We start from the raw sequence: 17169 nt of genomic DNA, 5'->3' as shown, positions 1-17169 counted from the left end.
ATGTATGATTTAAAAAAAGATGACAGGTTTGGTAATTAAAAAAATAGAAAACCTTTGGCAACTTGTATTTTATAGGGGGAAAACATATTTTTTACCCTCCTGAGGGTAAGGGCCGGGTCCATTGCTGGCAAAAGTTTGTTTTACTTTTGATACTTTAATATTAGATTTAGCTGTTAATACTTTATACTTTTAAGTATTTCTTTGACCAGTGCTCTTTTCAACTCTCCAAACTTTAAACAAAGAACAAATTCCTTGCCTCTTATTTTTACTTACAGTGGGGTTCTTATAGTCGACAGGCTATTATAACTATATTTAGCATATAAACAATGCTGAAATGGTGCAGTGAGATAACTAGAGTACATGATTGGCCATTTCTTTCCATATCATCTAATAATAATAGCGCATTTTCACTTTACGCCTCCACCCAGAATCTCTGGGGACAAGGCAGTTGCTTTCCTGTTGACCTCCACACTGCTCAGACAGCACAATAGACCATTGATTCATACATGTCGACAAAAGAGTTTAAAATAAAACCAAATAGAACAACATGTTTTTTTTAACCAGTCTACTTTATTGCATTTTCAAAGTCTTAGTCACGTGTTTCACTCTTCATTCAACAAAGTGCATTGATTAGACAGGAGTATTGGCAGCAGTAATTGCAGTTGTGCTGGAGTAGATCGCAGTCCTGCAGTATGTGCGTATTTTCTTCCTAATGTTGCCACTAGAAGTCTTAGTTTGCATTCATACATTCAGTTGATGGGAGAAGGCACAGAAATGAGAGTGCAGAAACGAGCCATGAACCTTTGAATCTGAATGCGAGAAGACGCTACAGCTAAGGATTGCCAAGGTAATGTTTTATTTTGAATAGGTCACTGCCTCTTTGTGCTAGAAAACTAGAAATCTCTTAAAGTAAAACATGAGACACATGTTTGAATTTAATAAAATAACTGTTGGTGCATTTTACAAAAGCTACTCATTAAAAACCAACTGACGCCGCGAGGCTACGCTGCACATTTCCATTACAGTATGACTCTACACGCAAAATATAAAAATTAAGTCATCATTGCAGTCAAAAGGGGACGGTGGGGACTGGGGGGGGGGGGGGGTCACAAATGTGGGCTGTGGGACTTCTCAGTTTGGATGGCGTTTTCAGTGGGGCCTTGGGGAGGGGTGGCAGGAGCTGTCTGAGGATGTTGAGCGTCAGGGGTCGGGGAGAGACGGTACAGGAGGCTCCTCCGGGCTGAGACATAAGAAGAAAACAAAAGAGGTCACACATGTTTCAGTTGTCTGTGGCGGCTGAGGGAGCCACCATCGCTGTGGTGTGTGCCACCCAGTGTGCCCAGTCCTCCGCAGGCACATGTGAAGCCCACTTAGCAATTTCCTCTAACATGGCGTGACAGAGGCTCGCAGGGGTTGGATGACGGGTGGGAGAGCGGCATTGCCTTTCCCTTCAAAGCCTGCTCTGCGGCTCTCTTCCTGCAGTGGGTCATAGATGGCCGACGTGCACAGAGAGGAACTAAAAGACAGGCTTTGAAGATTAGGATTATTATCATCATCATCATCATCACTGCCTGGGAGGGACAAAAATAGGATATGTGTGACGTTTTTCTTAAAGCTCCAAACGATCCTCAGGCAGATGGAGACGGTGGAGGCAGTCCCTTGTAAACAGGCAGCTGAATTAATTGGTTTCCTCTGACTGAACACTTTAAAGTGTAAGTCAACAGAAAAAAAAAAGACAACCAAGGTGAAGCAAGGACGGCATCAGCTTTAGTATATTTCATTTGTTATTAATTTGATTGGGAGAGTGCTCATTAATCAATAGACAAAATACCAGAGTTAGCCAGAGTTAGTTGTTAAAGCTAATTTCCCTGTAGCTAGTATTTACATGGCAACCGGGGATAAAATAAAATGATCCGCATTATATAATGACAAATATCTATGGATGGTATGCGCATCATGCAAACCGTCCAAACTAACCCATGATTAAAACATTGCAGCCAATAATAAAATAAAAATGATAACCCATGATTTAATAATACACCCCAGTAAAAACAAGCAAATAACCCATGATTAAAGTACATAATAAAATCACACAATACAATATGAGATTATATGTAAAGGCCAATTACATTGTACTGTAAAGTCAGCACAGTATATAGTGTAGATAAAGCAGACAGGTTGAGTAAGTGTTGTTGTTGTTGTTAAAGTGGCCTTTGAGCCAGGGTCAAACACACAAAAGCATAAAACCATTTCACAACACAGCTATATGTTTTTAATGAATCTGTTTACATAAAATTCTAATATGAAAGCAAACACCAAGAGGATCAGTTCACATAATGTTGCACTGCCCTCCAGTGGTGAAGCATTAAAACTTGACAGCCGAGAAAAAAGGAGAAGAGTATTCACCTGGGCAGCAGCAAATCGACATCATCCACGTCACCTAGCTTCAACTACTCCGCCTCTTCCTCCTGTTTAAAGACATAATAATGTGTTTTTACAAGGGAAGCAATAAAAGATGTCAAGGGTAAGCATAAATAATTAAAATCTATTTTGAATCTAATCTTTAAGTGTGTTTTAAATTTGCATAATCCCTGTGAGGATTGGGGCAGTGTGTTTGTATCCATTCAAGGCATTTAATGGATTTAGGACAAAAGATAACAGTTGGATCTGCTTGGACCTCTGCAAAGGTACAAGCAGCAATGAGGGCAGGAGATTTCTTCTCTCCAAAACAACCTTGATTGCCATCTCCACTGAGAATGTTAAATCAAATAAAACCAAACATTGCTGGGACTGAAGCTGCACCATTTTCTATTTCCCACAAAAGAACATCCTCTGAGTTCGAGTGAAATAATACTTTTTGCAGGCAGGTCAAGCCCCAGATGGATAAAAAATAGATTCAAGAAAGTAGATTCTACTTTCTCTGTTACACTACCTGTGTTTCTTCCAAGTCTCCTTCTTCTTCCTTTGACACATAAAAGAGAAAAAGAAAGAAGGGTGTCATGTGAAGTCATGGTCCAGGTTGCAGGAAGGTGAGAGGACTTCACGTATTAGTGCTTGAAGTTATGGGTGGGTTAAAAAAAAGTTTAAAGCAGAGAACTAGAGAAACTAAGGAAAGTCTGTAGATCTGATAAGAGTGGTTCTTCGTTTTATGTTGTATTTAAGTGTTAACACTCAAGCTGGGAAAAAGGGAGTGGGCATCATTAACCATAATTAGATGCTATAATCACTTGATTCCATCCAGTCGTACAATTACAGGTAGCTGGAACCATAGACTGTGTATAAAGATGGACGACATGACATTCCCTAAAAGTGAAGCCAAAACGTCTCAATCCCCCCCTGGTGGCTGGCTGCAGTATAGGTCATAAATCCTGAATTTTTATGAAATGAGATGTTTAAAATAATAAGTTAAAAGTAAACTTATTGAACGTTGGTTCCTCATATTTTTAACCGCTAAAGTAACCATCGATTTTACTGTAGCCTATATAAAGATGGACAAATTGACTATTCCCAAAGGTGAAGCCAAAGTGTCTCGATCGCCACCTGGTGGCTGGCTGCAGTACAGATCCCATCTACTCCATGTAAGTGAATGGGACCTGGACCAAACCAAAGTCAAAGTACACAAATAAATCAAATAAAGTTTTCTTAAATTCTGTTATCACAATGATGTTTGTTTAAGTGTAATTTTTTCCAGCAAGTTTGGTTTTAATTCGTTATTTAATGCTAGAAAAATGTAGTGAAACATCATGATTGACAATTGAGACTGACTCATGATTGGTTGAGCATGTGTATCGGTGGGAACTCGCCCCCATGGCTCCACACCGCGACCTCTACTGCGCCGAATGCGCAAAATGCCAGCGTTGAGATATTTTGGCTTTTTTTCTGGATAGTGGGAGGAAGTAGAGACACATCATCCATCCTCATATACAGCCTGCAGTTACTACATACAGATTTTTCCGCTTATTTCCTCGTAGTATTGCAAAGTAACGAGAACTGCTCCATCTCCTCCATCTTATTTGGAACTTGTCACATCCACTTTGTTTGTACTCTTGGCAAAGACAAACAAAAGCCATAACTTCTTAAAAAAAGGGGGGGGAAGCGGACTCGTCCCCCTGTCAAGTCAGCGCATCCCCCGGCACTTGTGACATCTAGCTCATGTGGAGACAGGCAGAGACAAACAACACAGCAAAACTTCCCACCTGTTCTTCCGGCTTCAAAACAAAAACAGTAAAACTGTGTTGGCAGACTCAGAGAAAATGTCTATGTGAATATTTCAAAACACCCACTGCAGCACTGTACTAACAGCGAACACTGTGGTGTCCTCTCTGCATAAATTCCCGAGTTGTGTCACATTGCCCCATTGTGCACTGGACCACATGATGCAAGACTTGCAAGAGACAGCGGTAAAGTTAACATTAACCTGTACTTACAGCCTTTGTATGCAATCAGGTCATGCATGAAAAATCCCAAACTAAATATGATTCACACCGTGCACAACATGGGTAGAGCGAAATTCAATTATACCTCTTGTACTTCAGCCTCTTCTTCTTCCTGTGGGAGATTAAATCAGGTGGTGTTTAGTCAAGTCAAGAGAATATCCATCCTACGGTGTATGGCGGGTATTTCTGTTACAGTCACCATGCTGCACACCAGCAGGCATCTCTATGGAGGGAAAAAACTACCATTCCATGCAGCACACAGAGAGATAGAAGAAAGAGGGAGGATAGTGAAACTCAGGACATCCCAAAGCAACTACCTCACTGCCTCATTCTTTTTGCTCCTGCAAGAAAGGTAGGACGACAAACGGCAAGATAGATGGAGAGTTGGAAAGGAAAGAGGGCAAAGCAAAGCGAAGCAAAGATGATAGAAGAACACGCAGAGGCTGGAATGTCTCTGAGAGGCAGAGTCCTTTCAACAAGATGCTGAGTACAGGCATATTAAATACAATTTTTCTAACTGAGGTTGATCTGGTTAGTTGTGATCTCTAAGGTAACCTGGCTCCACCCGACCTAACGTGCCACTATTAGTGGCACGTTAGGTCGGGTGGAACTTTTAGTGAGCAACAGCGCCCTCTGCAGTCACAGGTGGTGATAAAGTTCTTCATCTGAGTGATGAAGTGGTTTTCATGTAGAGAAAAAACTAAGCAATCTGAACTGAAACACAACAGAACAATGGATATCCCATATGATGCCCAACTTCCTGAACTAGATGAGCTGCTGCTGTAACAAACACACCTGGCATTGTTAAGAATTCTTCAAATTTAAAAAATCTCCCTGCTAAACATCGAAGACAAATGCTGATTTTAATGACCTTTAAATGATGGTACCTGCTCACCAAAGGCTAGAGCAGGAACATCAAACTAATTTTGGAATTGCTATTTTTAAATTTAAATAAGAGCTGTGTGGAGAAGTGTGGAAAGTCCCTGAAGTGAGTCTTAATCCAAATAGTCTAACCCCATCATCAGAGCTCTGTGCTGTTTGAACAACAATATGCAAGCAAGTGCATACAGTAGGTCTGGTTTCAGAAGTGGACGGAGGCACAATGAAGTCCGTAGTCTCCCTAATAACTGAAGGCTGCCTCAGTGGTTTATAAATATTCTACATCTGGAGTATGATGGACAGAGTGAACACTCTTTTCAAAACAATTTTAGAGACTTAATCAAAGTAACACTGTAAAAAAGGGTGGGTAAACAATAAGATTTGAAAAGAGAGAGGGATGTTGTTTAACCCCTGTCCACAGAGAAAGTGACATACCTGTAGGTGCGTGCACGTTAACATGCATTTTGACTCATGTGACTGTATAAATAGATCTGGTAGATGGACATAAGGTCTCCTAATACAGGGCAATGTCAAACTGATGCAACATAAATAAGGGACTTAACAGTATGAGGACAATTACATTACTATTTTCTAATACTGCCAATTTCCCGATGACAATCACTGAAGGTCATAGTTTAATCATCACTGCATATATAGGTGCATTGGAAGAGTACACACTCTTAGAGGTTACAAGAAAAACCTCTTGATATGGCCAACAGTGTTGTCATGTACTGTATTCTGTACCATGCTGCTTATCTAGATATGATTGGTCCCTTTTGGCCTGATGGCATGGGAAACTCTGAAATGACTTTTTCTGGAATGTCTTCAGTGTAACACAAAACGAAGAATCAGGGTCACATGAAGGGTAAAAACAATTTTGAGATTTCGAGAATAAAGCCATAATATTTTAAGAATGTGAATGCAATGTGTTATTTTAGAGGAGGGATATCAGAAGATCAGATATGACCTGTGTTCAAATAAGGAATGTGGAGATTCTTGTTGTTGAGTAAAAGTTTCAAAAATTATCATACATTATCATAAGTATCAGGACTTTGAAGAGATGAAGCAGAAAATTTAGTCTATTCTTTTGTGGAGGAATAAAAGTTTGGTAGTGGTCGGCTGCAGGGCTACCATTAGTTACATCTAAGTGCTACTCAAAGGAGATTCATAGTTTGTCACGAAATCAAGATTTTGGAACCAGAAGAGAGCACAGGTTGTCTTTGCTGCTTATTGCCCTTTTTCTAATTGCATAACGACTTTATTATGGAAATATTATGACTTTCTTCTCATTAAATTAGACTGTCCGAGCAATTTTACTACTTTAGAAAATTAAATCAAAACTTTATTCTCAAAATATTATGACTTTATTTTAAATATGATGACTTTCTTGAAATATTATTACCTTTTACACATTTAATTAAACTTTTTTATAATTAAATTAAAACTTTATTCTCAAATTTTATGACTTTATATTAAATATAATGACTTTTCTTTTAATAGAATTACTTTCTTCTTGATTATGACTTTATTCTCAAAATGAAGCTGAATAGCTTACAGGGAGGTGGGAAGGGATGGGGGATTGAAAAAGGACAAAACAAACTGAGGAAGGCTAGAGGCTGGTACAAAAACACATCACAGGAATCTACCTCAAGCTGTCGCAGTTCTTCTTCCTCCTATAAGGAATAACAGATAGTAGGTCAGCAGGCTGTGTGGGGAGCAAAAGAGCACCACAGGCATGCGCTACAGAAAACAGAATTAAAATGGAAACTATGGGGATGGTTGAGGTTGTCAGGAAGCAGCTACAGGACTGGGAAGAAATGAGGAACATGGGTGTTAGCAGGAAGAGGGGTTAACAACGTGGAATAGAGGGATGGAAAGAGAAGAGTTAGAACATGTCAGCATATCAAAGAGTATATACACAGTTGAGTGGAAACAGCAGACCAAGACCCAGCCCCTGCCCCCCACCACCCTGACTCAACCACAGGAGCCTTCCCTGATTTGTGTACCATCAAACCCACACTGCTGATGATTATATGGAGGAACCGTAGAAAGAGGCGATCACCGACGCACAGTTACCTCTGACTGCAAATCCTCTTCTTCCTGGAGGGAGCAAACCAAGAGATGGATAAAAAGGGCAAAGAAGGGGGTCAAATGCTATATGGTGCGCTCATGAGGAACATGACTGGTGTGTGATCAGCAGCAGCAGGAGACTGTCATGAATTGAAGTGAAGTGATTTAAATGGACTGGAAGACTGACAGAGGAAACATGTAGATTCTTAAATAGAGCTGCCTGAACTGGCTGATGGAAATAGACATGTCTAGTCAATCATTGTTTGAGCTATTTCAATTAAAATGGCTCGATTACAATTTGAACTTCAAAGACGAAATGTACACACTGTTTTAAGTAGCCTACAATGTCTAACTGTACGACATATTAGGGCCATATTGTAAAGTCATTATACTGCAAGAACAAAGTCATAATTCAATGAGGGAAAAAAAGTAATAATATTTAGAGAAAAGGGGTTGTATGCCTCCACCAACCAGTGCAGTTTCCATCTACAAAAATTGGTTTCCTCTGATTCATATAAGGTCACTGTGACATTTATCTTTGATGATTGAAATCTGATCAGTTCATCTTTGAGTCCAGGTGACAACTGTTTAAAGTTAAAGAAATCCCCCCTTGGCGGTGATGAGATATCACATTCAAGAGGTTCCAAAACATGTTTTGTGAGGCTGGTGTAACCTTGACCTTTTACCTTTGACCACCAAAATCTAAACATTTAATCAGTGAGTCCATGTGAACATGTGTGCCAAATTTGAAAGAATTCTATTGAGATGTTCCTGAGATATTATATTCACAAGGTAAAACATGTGTTTCAAGAGGTCAGTGACCTGGACCTTTGACTTTTGACCAACAAACTCATCAGTTCCTCCATGAGTCAAAGTGAACTTTATTCTAATAATATTACAGCTTTATTCTCATAACATTATGACTTCATTCTTGTAATAATATGACTTTATTCCAATAATATTGTGACTTTATTCTCGAAATCTCTTTCCTTTTAAGTGGCCCTAATACTCAAAGTAAGCAAAGCATTAAGAGTTCAAAGTTACTTGAGTACCCTGAAGGTCAAGTAAGACATTCTTTAAACATTGTCCAAATGTCTTGTAATATTTTCCATCTTTTGTATAGGGCTGTTGAATTTGTTTGAATTGTTCCTAATATTTGCAGCACAAAAGTTGTTTTCTGTTCAAATTAGCAAAAAGAGGTAAAAAATATGCAAGTTTTAGATGCTACTCAACTACAAGGGAAAAAGAAGGGGATATGAAGCTTGGAAGTGGGTAAAAATATAGATTAGAACCATATTCACATTGATATGAAAAAAAGATTCATGCATATCAAAAAATGTCTGCCCAATGTTGAGTGATGCAACTGTGACGAAAAAAAGTTTGGATATCCACTAGAATTATTATTACAGTGAATTGATTTGACGGTTAATAGAAAGAAGAGCAGCTTGCGTTAGTAATAATTATCGTAGATGACATTTTCAGATCAGGGTTCAGGCATGCAAACTTGGCTGAGCTCTGGTGACGATTGGTCAGAGCACTCATTCTAAACCAACAACTACTGCTAAGAATGGAAAGAGTTGGTTAATGAACATCCACACACAGTGTCCCTTCTTACCCTGTCATCATCAGCTTCGTCCTGTTCAAGAAAAGACCAGAAAACGACTGAAACACAGCCTCTTTAAGCTTTTAATTCAGTTCAGTGTGCTCAGAAACTTTAGATAATCTCACCTGTTCTTCTTCCTCTGCATGAGCCTGCTGAAAGAGAAGAGAGGACAAAATTTGAGACGTCAGACTGCAAAGACAGAAAACCGAGGACACTCCCAACAAACAGTATACAGTATACAGTATATCCAGACCAGAGACTGTATATAAAGATGGACGACATGACGACATTCCCCAAAAGGGAAGCCAAAGCGTCTTGATCTGGCTGCAGTATAGGTCATGAACCCTGCCTCCTCCATGTTAGTGGATGGAACATGAACCAAAATAAAAAGTCAAGGTGTACACTTCAAGTGCAAATTTTTGGGCTAGTTTGGTTTTAAATAGTTAAAGCTATAAGAAACGGGGTGAAATGTCATGGTTAACAGATGAGACAGACCCCTCGATTGGTCAGCCATGTGTATCGTTGGGACCTCGCTCCTTTCCCCAAATATTACCATGCAGACTCCGGCTCCAAATGATGCAATCAACACAGGATGGCAGCCTTCACATCCACGACATTTGCCTTGTTTCCGGATAGTTCACCAAAAGTGAAGCCAAAGCATCTTGATTGTCACCTAGTGGCTGACTGCAGTATAGGTACCACACCCCACCACATCATGGTATGTAAACCAAACTAAAAAAAGATGTTTACTGTCATTATAGGTCGTTCTTATCACAATAATGTGTATTTTTGGCAAGTTGGTTTTATTAGTTATTTGATGCTACTACTGTGCAGACCCTGGCTCCAAGTGACGTTCATATCTGGGACATTTTGGCTTCATGTATGGATGGTGGGAGGAAGTGGAGACACGTCGTCCATTTTATACAGTCTATGGTTGGACCCTACTGACACAGCCATGAACATGACAGTTAATAGAGAATGTATATGCAGTGCAATTGGGGATCAATCATCAAGATGAGTGGTAACAGAATCATCAGTAAAATATAAAGGGAGGTGACAAATGAGAGTAAATTAAAAGACAAACAGAGACACGTTGAAAAAGTTGCAGTAATAGAGAAGTTAAATGTCCAGTGGTGCTTAAGGGACAAACGGGAAATGATGAAGAGGAATGTTGCACATGGTGGGTTAGTAAATGATTGAATCCAGGGAGAGAGGAGGAGATGCAATACAAGGGGGACAAGAACTTAAAAAGGAGGCAAATCCTTGATGTGGAGGAAGAAGACGACATTAAAGGGAAGGTATAGATGCTGAGGGGAGAGAAGCAGAGCATGCCAGGTGAAGGAAAAAGACATTCAACACATTCAAGAAGTGGAGGGAGAGGCCGAACGAAGAGAGGATGGATTCTAGTCTAGAGGCAATTACTGTGACTTCTGTAACCTCATCTGTTTCTTCCACTGCCTCCTCCTCGTCTGCAGGGGCCTCGTCGCCTTCTGTTTCCTCTTCCATGGCTTCATCATCTGCATTCTCTCCTTCCGCTACCTCCCCCTCCTCCTCAACGTGTGCATCTCCGTTACGCTCCTCCAGTGGAACCTCCTTATTGTAAGGTGAAAACAACAACTGGTGTTCAAAATAAGAAAAACTTTTAATGTCATAGTTGTTCAGGCAGCTCGTCAGTCTGGGAGGTGCGAAAACTTAAAATGTAGGTGTTAGTCAACTCTGGGAACAATGTGGAGGAGGAGATGTAGCAGTTAAAGGTGAAGACTGGAATGTCAATGATCTGGATGAATTTCAATGTGACCATCGATGAGAGTCAGACATGGCCTTAAAGGAATACTTCAACATTTTGGATATTATACTTATTCACTTTCTTAAGAGTTATATTAAATGATCAATATAACTTTCAGCAGCCAACTAGATTTTCTCTGGAAGGAAAAGGCTGGAAACATAAGCTGCTTTCAGACATGCACTGAAGTCTGGACATTTCCAGTGGGTCTGTATGTGAGAATGCAAATGTCCTAACCAATTGCTCTGGACATTTTTCTGAAACCTGTCCTGCTTGCCCCTGAGTTAAATGTGTGGGAAATGTCAGAGTGAGTCCATGTGAGAACACAGCAAGAACATTTGCGTAAAAATCCCAGCGAGAGGGTGTGTTTCTATCATGTGATGGAAGCAAAACTGGAAGAATACAAATGTCTCGTGATAAAAAAAAGAGGTGCCATACAGATAAGATGTCCACTTGGAAAGACAATGAGATTCGAGAGCTTTTGACGATAAGCGACGACGCTTATGTCCTGCCTCCAGCATACTCACGTGGCGTCACATGACATCGTTTTCTTAATCTGCACAACAATTTGACATTATAATTATCAATTTGCCATTTTGCAGAAAGTTATGTACGGTTCCCGATTAAACAAACCATACGGTATGTAACATGTTCTTTGGCGTGCTTCAACTGTTCCTCAACTAATCAGTCTATCACTACATTCCCACTGCAAGCCTTGGTGCTCATTTCAGAGGTTTTTCTGGATCCGGTTTCTTTATGTAGCTGTTCACATTATCTTTTAAAATGTGGCCATGATCCGACTCCAATGTGAACTGGTCAGGGCCCTGATGGGACTCACATCTGATTCTGGCCACTTGGGCCCGCTGTGTGAACGTAGTCTAATTAACAGAATTTAATAAATCAGCAGAGAAACAGAGTGGGAGCTGAACTCTGCTCAAAACAAAATGCAGCTAAATGAACTCAGAATTCAGGTTCAGTTGTACAGAAGCATATAGCGTTTACTGCTTTGTCTTTCTGAATGAACTAGCTCAAAATCCTTGTACTTTCCGTCAGTACAATCCCAAAGTATGATCCCTGAGCTGCCTGCACAAAGCCAACAGACTAATAACAATGCCTTCTATATATCTTAAAGACACAAGTATATCCCAATGTCTTGAACCAAAATAAAACTGAGTCACACTACACAGGCAGGTTATATTTGCTTCAAGTAGTAGGTTATTTAGCCAATTAGGTTAAATCAGTGCTTCTTTTGGGATTTTGAGGAAGGCAATCTCATTCATTGAGAAAAACAAGTGGACGCAGTACGCTTCTGTGCTGCTTAACAGGACTCTTATATTGTCATGGCAACAAAAAAACAATAAATCCATTACATCTTCTTCTGATACTTAAATCTTAAGGTAGAAAATCTGGGAAACAGTATTTTGCGGCCATGTCAATATCCTGCAATGTAATGAGTGAAATGTGTCAGTGGAGTAACATCCTGCGTATAGGGAATGTTTGCTGAATGTTTGTTATTGACTTTGATGGATGAAGAGTGGAATGCAGGAAGTGAATGATTTACAGTATTTTCTTAAGGAATGTTTAGATTTGGGACCCAGTCTGTCTCCTATGTAAACTGAGAAAAAAGTTAGGACAGCAAGGATTTTCTATAGGGAGGAAAAATGTTAGAGAGTGGTATCAAATGTAAAAGACATAAAATGCTTTTTAAACGTCTGCAAAACCACAATAACAACAAAAACAAAACAAAAAAATCACAAAGCAAATCAAACTTTATAAAGTACTAACATGAAGAAAGGAATGTAGGAACATGATGCTTCACTATGCTGTGGCACAACCCAGTGTTATAATGACAACTCCATATTCTGTTAATGTGAAATAAAAACATTCAATCATGCAAAACACAAACAGATTAGTGAACATCGTGATGACTGGGACAAGAGGAAAATAATGGTCTGATCAAGTCGACAGGTTGGGACAGAAGTGAAGCTGTTAAGGGACACTGGATGGAAAAGGAGAAAGGTGAAACACAGGTGAAAAGAAACACAACATGAGGGAAGAAACGATGGCATTACTATTGTGTCCTCAAGGTCTCCGTTCATTTCCTCAACATGGTTCCCGTTCGTCACAATGTGCGCCTTGTCAGCCTGCGCTGCTTCCTGTGTCAATGAAATGTCCGAATGTAACACAAGTGTATGATACAGAATCAGTCCTGAAAAAGTACTGTTTGGATCACCAGACAATATGCTGTTCACATTTTTAAGTTACAGCCTCTTTGAATATGGTCAAACCAAAATGGTTTCCTTGAAATCAAAGTGTATTCTTTCAATGTATCTAATAGTGAAAAAAAGATGTAACAGATTTGGAAAAATGTAGAGAAAGGCAGGGTCAGTCTGAAGTAGCGATATCTTAAATTTTATCCAGCATCCGCCAGGGTGTAGGAAAATATAATCTGACATGTGTTGAAAGAAGTAAAATTTGGTTTAAAAAAAAAAAAGTAAGACAGCTTTTCGAGTCGATTACACTCAACGCGTGACATGCTGTATCATTTATGTATTAATATTTGATAACCTGATCATTTAAAATATGGAATCTGGTTTTCCTATATGTATTTTGGACTCTTTTGTATTATTTAAAATACTCATGCAGCTGGGTTTGGGATTTTAATCTGTTCGTGTAAACATATACTACATGCATGACAAAATAATAAAAACTTTATCATTTATGCGGGTATAGGTGCTAGCCTAAGACCCTTTGTAGGGCTTTTAAGTCTTTTAATAGCCTGTTGATTAGCCTGTTTATTTTTTAAATTTTTCAAGAGGTTGAAATCCTACAAGAATATCCTAACTGACAAAATCATCAACTAACAATGTACCATAATGTCACACAATATCAATAACAGCTATACTTAAGAATATAAAGTTGAACACTGTTGACACTGTCCCATCACAGCAGATTTACAGCCCGGTATATAGGGGTAAGGGAAATATTGTGATTTTGTTCCGATTTTTTTCACACAGTGGAAAATACGAAATTTTTCCAACCTTGGACCCAGGGGGAGGGGGCAGCCCCAGGAAGGCGAACACAGAGTTGTCCTCCTTGGCATCGAAGAAGGTGTCGTAGTCCTGTTTAAAAATATGAGAAAAATTGTCTACTCACTCGTTGTGTGCAAGCAGTGGAGCAGGTCACTACATTGTGATTGTATATACAGTAACTACCATGTTTTAATCAAAGACTGTATATAAAGATGGACGACATGAGCGCTCCCAAAAAGTGAAGCCAAATTGTCTCAATCGTCACCTTCATAAATCCCTTCCACCTCCATGTTAGTGGATGGGCCACGGACCAAACTAAAAAGTCAAAATATATACGTCAAAAGGACTAACAGTGGTCAAAAAACTATCTTGAAACACGGGTTTGACCCCCAACTACCCATGAACTGGCTCTCTGATTTAAAAAAGATTCTATCATTGAATGTTACAGCGAGATTTAATAAGGCAAAACCCACCATTACTTTCTGGAGTATTGTATTAGAAGAATTGTCTAACAATTAAGGATGTCTGTATCTTGGTTTACAGTTTCATTAATATATCGCAAACCTTTGATTTCATGAGTTGACCTTTCATGTTGTAAATGGTTTTACAGTGTTGACTTTTTGATCAAATAAATGTGAATCACAAAAAATATATCTCAAATAATTTCTATCAAAGGTGGTTTCTGATATTTTCAGTCAAAAACGTGGTAAATCCACATGAAAATACATGTAAACTCTGTACTATTCTTCAGAGGTCCCTGCATTTAACATCTTGTGCCATTCAGTAATCAATAAACAGTCTTAAGGACAGACTCACCCCACAGTAGCTCTCTTCATTGAAGATCTGAGGAGGCAGGGGGATCCCGTTGGCTGGCTTCTTCTCCTCTGGGACGTTCTGCCTCATCCACATGCGGTTCTCCTCATTGCAGGCGATGTCCAGTGGATCATACTCCACTCTAAGAGCCTCCAGGAAGCCGACAACATCTTGCTGCTTCTTTTTGATCTGGGGGCAGAAAAATAAAAAAAATAACATGATCTTTATAAAATATCAACACTGATTTCACAGTATGTGGGAGGGAAGGCTGTAATTTCTGATTTCAAAGATGAAAAAAACCCTGCACTTCTATCAGGGTTAAGTGTGCAACAAACACGAGTACATGACACACACAGAGGGTTCAAATAAGGAACTTGACACCCCACACCCCCCCGGTCTCCTGTCCTTACAAATAAACATACAAACCAGGCCTCTAATGAATCGCTGATCAACAGAAAATTAATCCCCAGCTATTTTGATAATGAACTAATGGTTTATGTGATATATTTGCTGGTTTGAGCTCAAAGTGTACTCATTTCGACATAGTAAATTTAATATCTTTGAGTTTTGGGCTGTTAGTTAGACACAGCATGTAATGTAATTTAACCTCTGGAAACCGACGGTCTATTTTTCACTAAGTTCTGACAAATTGTAGCCTAAAGTTTAACTAATTATCTACTCTTTTTTTTTTTAAATAAAGATTGAATTGTCTTCTGCTCATCTGAAAACAGTATGGGCAGCTTGCATTGTCCCAACACAGACTCAATGAGGCTCTATGCACATGCAAATCCAAGGAGAAACAACCAGGTCTCCCTGCTGTGACTGAGACAACAGTTCTATATCCAAGTGGGCCACCATGCCACCATGCCACCACCCCCCAGTTCAAAGTGTTTATTTAGCTCTGCCAAAAGTAGATCTAGAGGATGAATGCGCCCTCCCTGCAGTGGTCACAACCTAACTGTTCCTACAAGCTAAATCTGATCATCACATGTAATAAGAAATTGTTGTTGTTGGAGGGTAAGATCCCAACTGGTGTGGTTTTTAAAAACGTCTGAATATCGGGGTGTGAGACACAAAATGAGTTTGAGACCCCCTGCTCGAGAAAGATCTGCATGTCAATGAGCTCGACCTGATTACAATGAGATAGCACTAAAACAAGACTAAAACACAAATGAGCGCAAACAAAGCCAATGGAATGTGAATAATCAAAGGCGGCTGACATTAATTCCGAGGTTTAGCGCTGTCGAGTCAGAGTGAGTGAAAAGGTTTTGCGGTAAGTTTGCGTCAACGAGAATTCGTGCGCACAGGGTGAAAACTTACCGCAGTGGATCCCGATGAAGAGGCGAGGAAAACTTTGATCACCATTATTTGACTTTATAATGTGGAGAGTGTGCAACAAGTAGACTCTTAAAGGAGCAGGCAACCTCCTCTATTATTAGAGCTCACCCACGACAGAGACATAACACTGAGATCACACACACACACTCAGCAGAGGCTATATTTGTCTCCATCAGTGCAGGATTGGAGGGATCTGGCCCCTAGGGGCGCAGCACAACGCTGACTGATTGGCAACTTCAGCTGTCTGTCGGCACAGGGGCACAGTGGAGTGGTTCTGCTGCGTCCTGCTGAGTTCATATATGGACAGAAATAGCACTGACCAGCAATGTAGGCTGTAAGACTCAGGTTCCCAAACGCAGGCCCTCGGACCCCTTAAAGGCCCGTGGATCAGGATCCCATGCAGAAAAAACAGGGAAATGCTGTATTTCATTTAGTTGTTTGTGAAACTTGGAATATAAGTTTAGACAAGTTAGGATAAGATGTTTAACTGAACAATGTTCCTTTCTGTCAGTGTATGTCAGTGTAATTTGATGGCTAATGTGCAATCGGTCTCAATATATACTGCTCACACTGTTTATATTCTCTTTACACTGTATATTTTATTTCTTTTTTTATATATATTTCCTTGTGTTTGCATTGCATGTTTACATAAATGAGATTTACTTGCACAAAATAGTAACTTCGGTTCATAAAGGAGGAGACCAGGACGCCAGTTGTCGCTCACCTTACTGGTGTTTAATGTAACAGACTGATTGGCCGAGAGCAAAGCAGCTGGACAGGACCCCAGGACACTTGAACAGGGTCACTATAGGCCGTGTATGAAGATGTTTAAAGCGTCTCCACTATGGAATATGAACACTGCCATTTTACACAGTCAGTCTCAGCTGTCAATACCTGAAACAACAGAACCCATATTTGAGAAAATGTCATTTGCTGAGTACTTTGACTCTCTAGTTTTGTCCATGTCCCATCCACTAACATATGAGAAGTCAGATTTAAGACCTATACTGCAGCCAGCCACCAGGTGGTGATCGATCGATTGGTGAGCAACAAGAGACAGCTTAACTCAAAAAGAAAGAAAAAGGGACGCTTTCACTTTTCAGGTTAATATGAGGAACCAATGTTCCTTAAGTTTAGCCAAACTTTATTTTTAAAATCCCATTTTGTATCAAGTCAGTACACGTTGGAATTACAAGGTCTATAGATAAGTTTTAC

General features: G+C 39.7%; 1 protein-coding gene across 22 annotated transcripts; it reads right to left on the bottom strand.

Annotated features, from left to right (window-relative positions):
• Nucleotides 1–550: 550 nt before the first annotated feature.
• sh3bgr (SH3 domain binding glutamate-rich protein) lies at nucleotides 551–16117 on the bottom strand. Of its 22 annotated transcripts, none has more exons than XM_034605364.1 (13): nucleotides 15937–16117; nucleotides 14620–14805; nucleotides 13813–13893; nucleotides 12844–12927; nucleotides 10411–10581; nucleotides 9114–9140; nucleotides 9001–9021; nucleotides 7392–7415; nucleotides 6962–6988; nucleotides 4522–4548; nucleotides 2933–2962; nucleotides 2407–2468; nucleotides 551–1240 (listed from the first exon to the last, which is right to left on the bottom strand). In XM_034605364.1, exons 1-12 carry the CDS (start codon nucleotides 15979–15981, stop codon nucleotides 2451–2453), a joined length of 741 nt encoding a protein of 246 aa, XP_034461255.1. In that variant the 5' UTR covers nucleotides 15982–16117; the 3' UTR covers nucleotides 551–1240; nucleotides 2407–2450. The 22 variants fall into 22 exon arrangements, with proteins under 22 accessions (XP_034461255.1, XP_034461256.1, XP_034461259.1 ...); XM_034605365.1 differs by having other exon boundaries at nucleotides 10411–10578; XM_034605368.1 differs by lacking the exon at nucleotides 4522–4548.
• Between the last annotated feature and the right edge of the window lie 1052 nt (nucleotides 16118–17169).

The sequence above is a fragment of the Hippoglossus hippoglossus genome, chromosome 13, assembly GCF_009819705.1.
Source record: "Hippoglossus hippoglossus isolate fHipHip1 chromosome 13, fHipHip1.pri, whole genome shotgun sequence".
Lineage (NCBI taxonomy): Eukaryota > Metazoa > Chordata > Actinopteri > Pleuronectiformes > Pleuronectidae > Hippoglossus > Hippoglossus hippoglossus.
The sequence above is the reverse complement of the archived record's forward strand: the minus strand, read 5'-3'. Positions and strand labels throughout refer to the sequence as shown.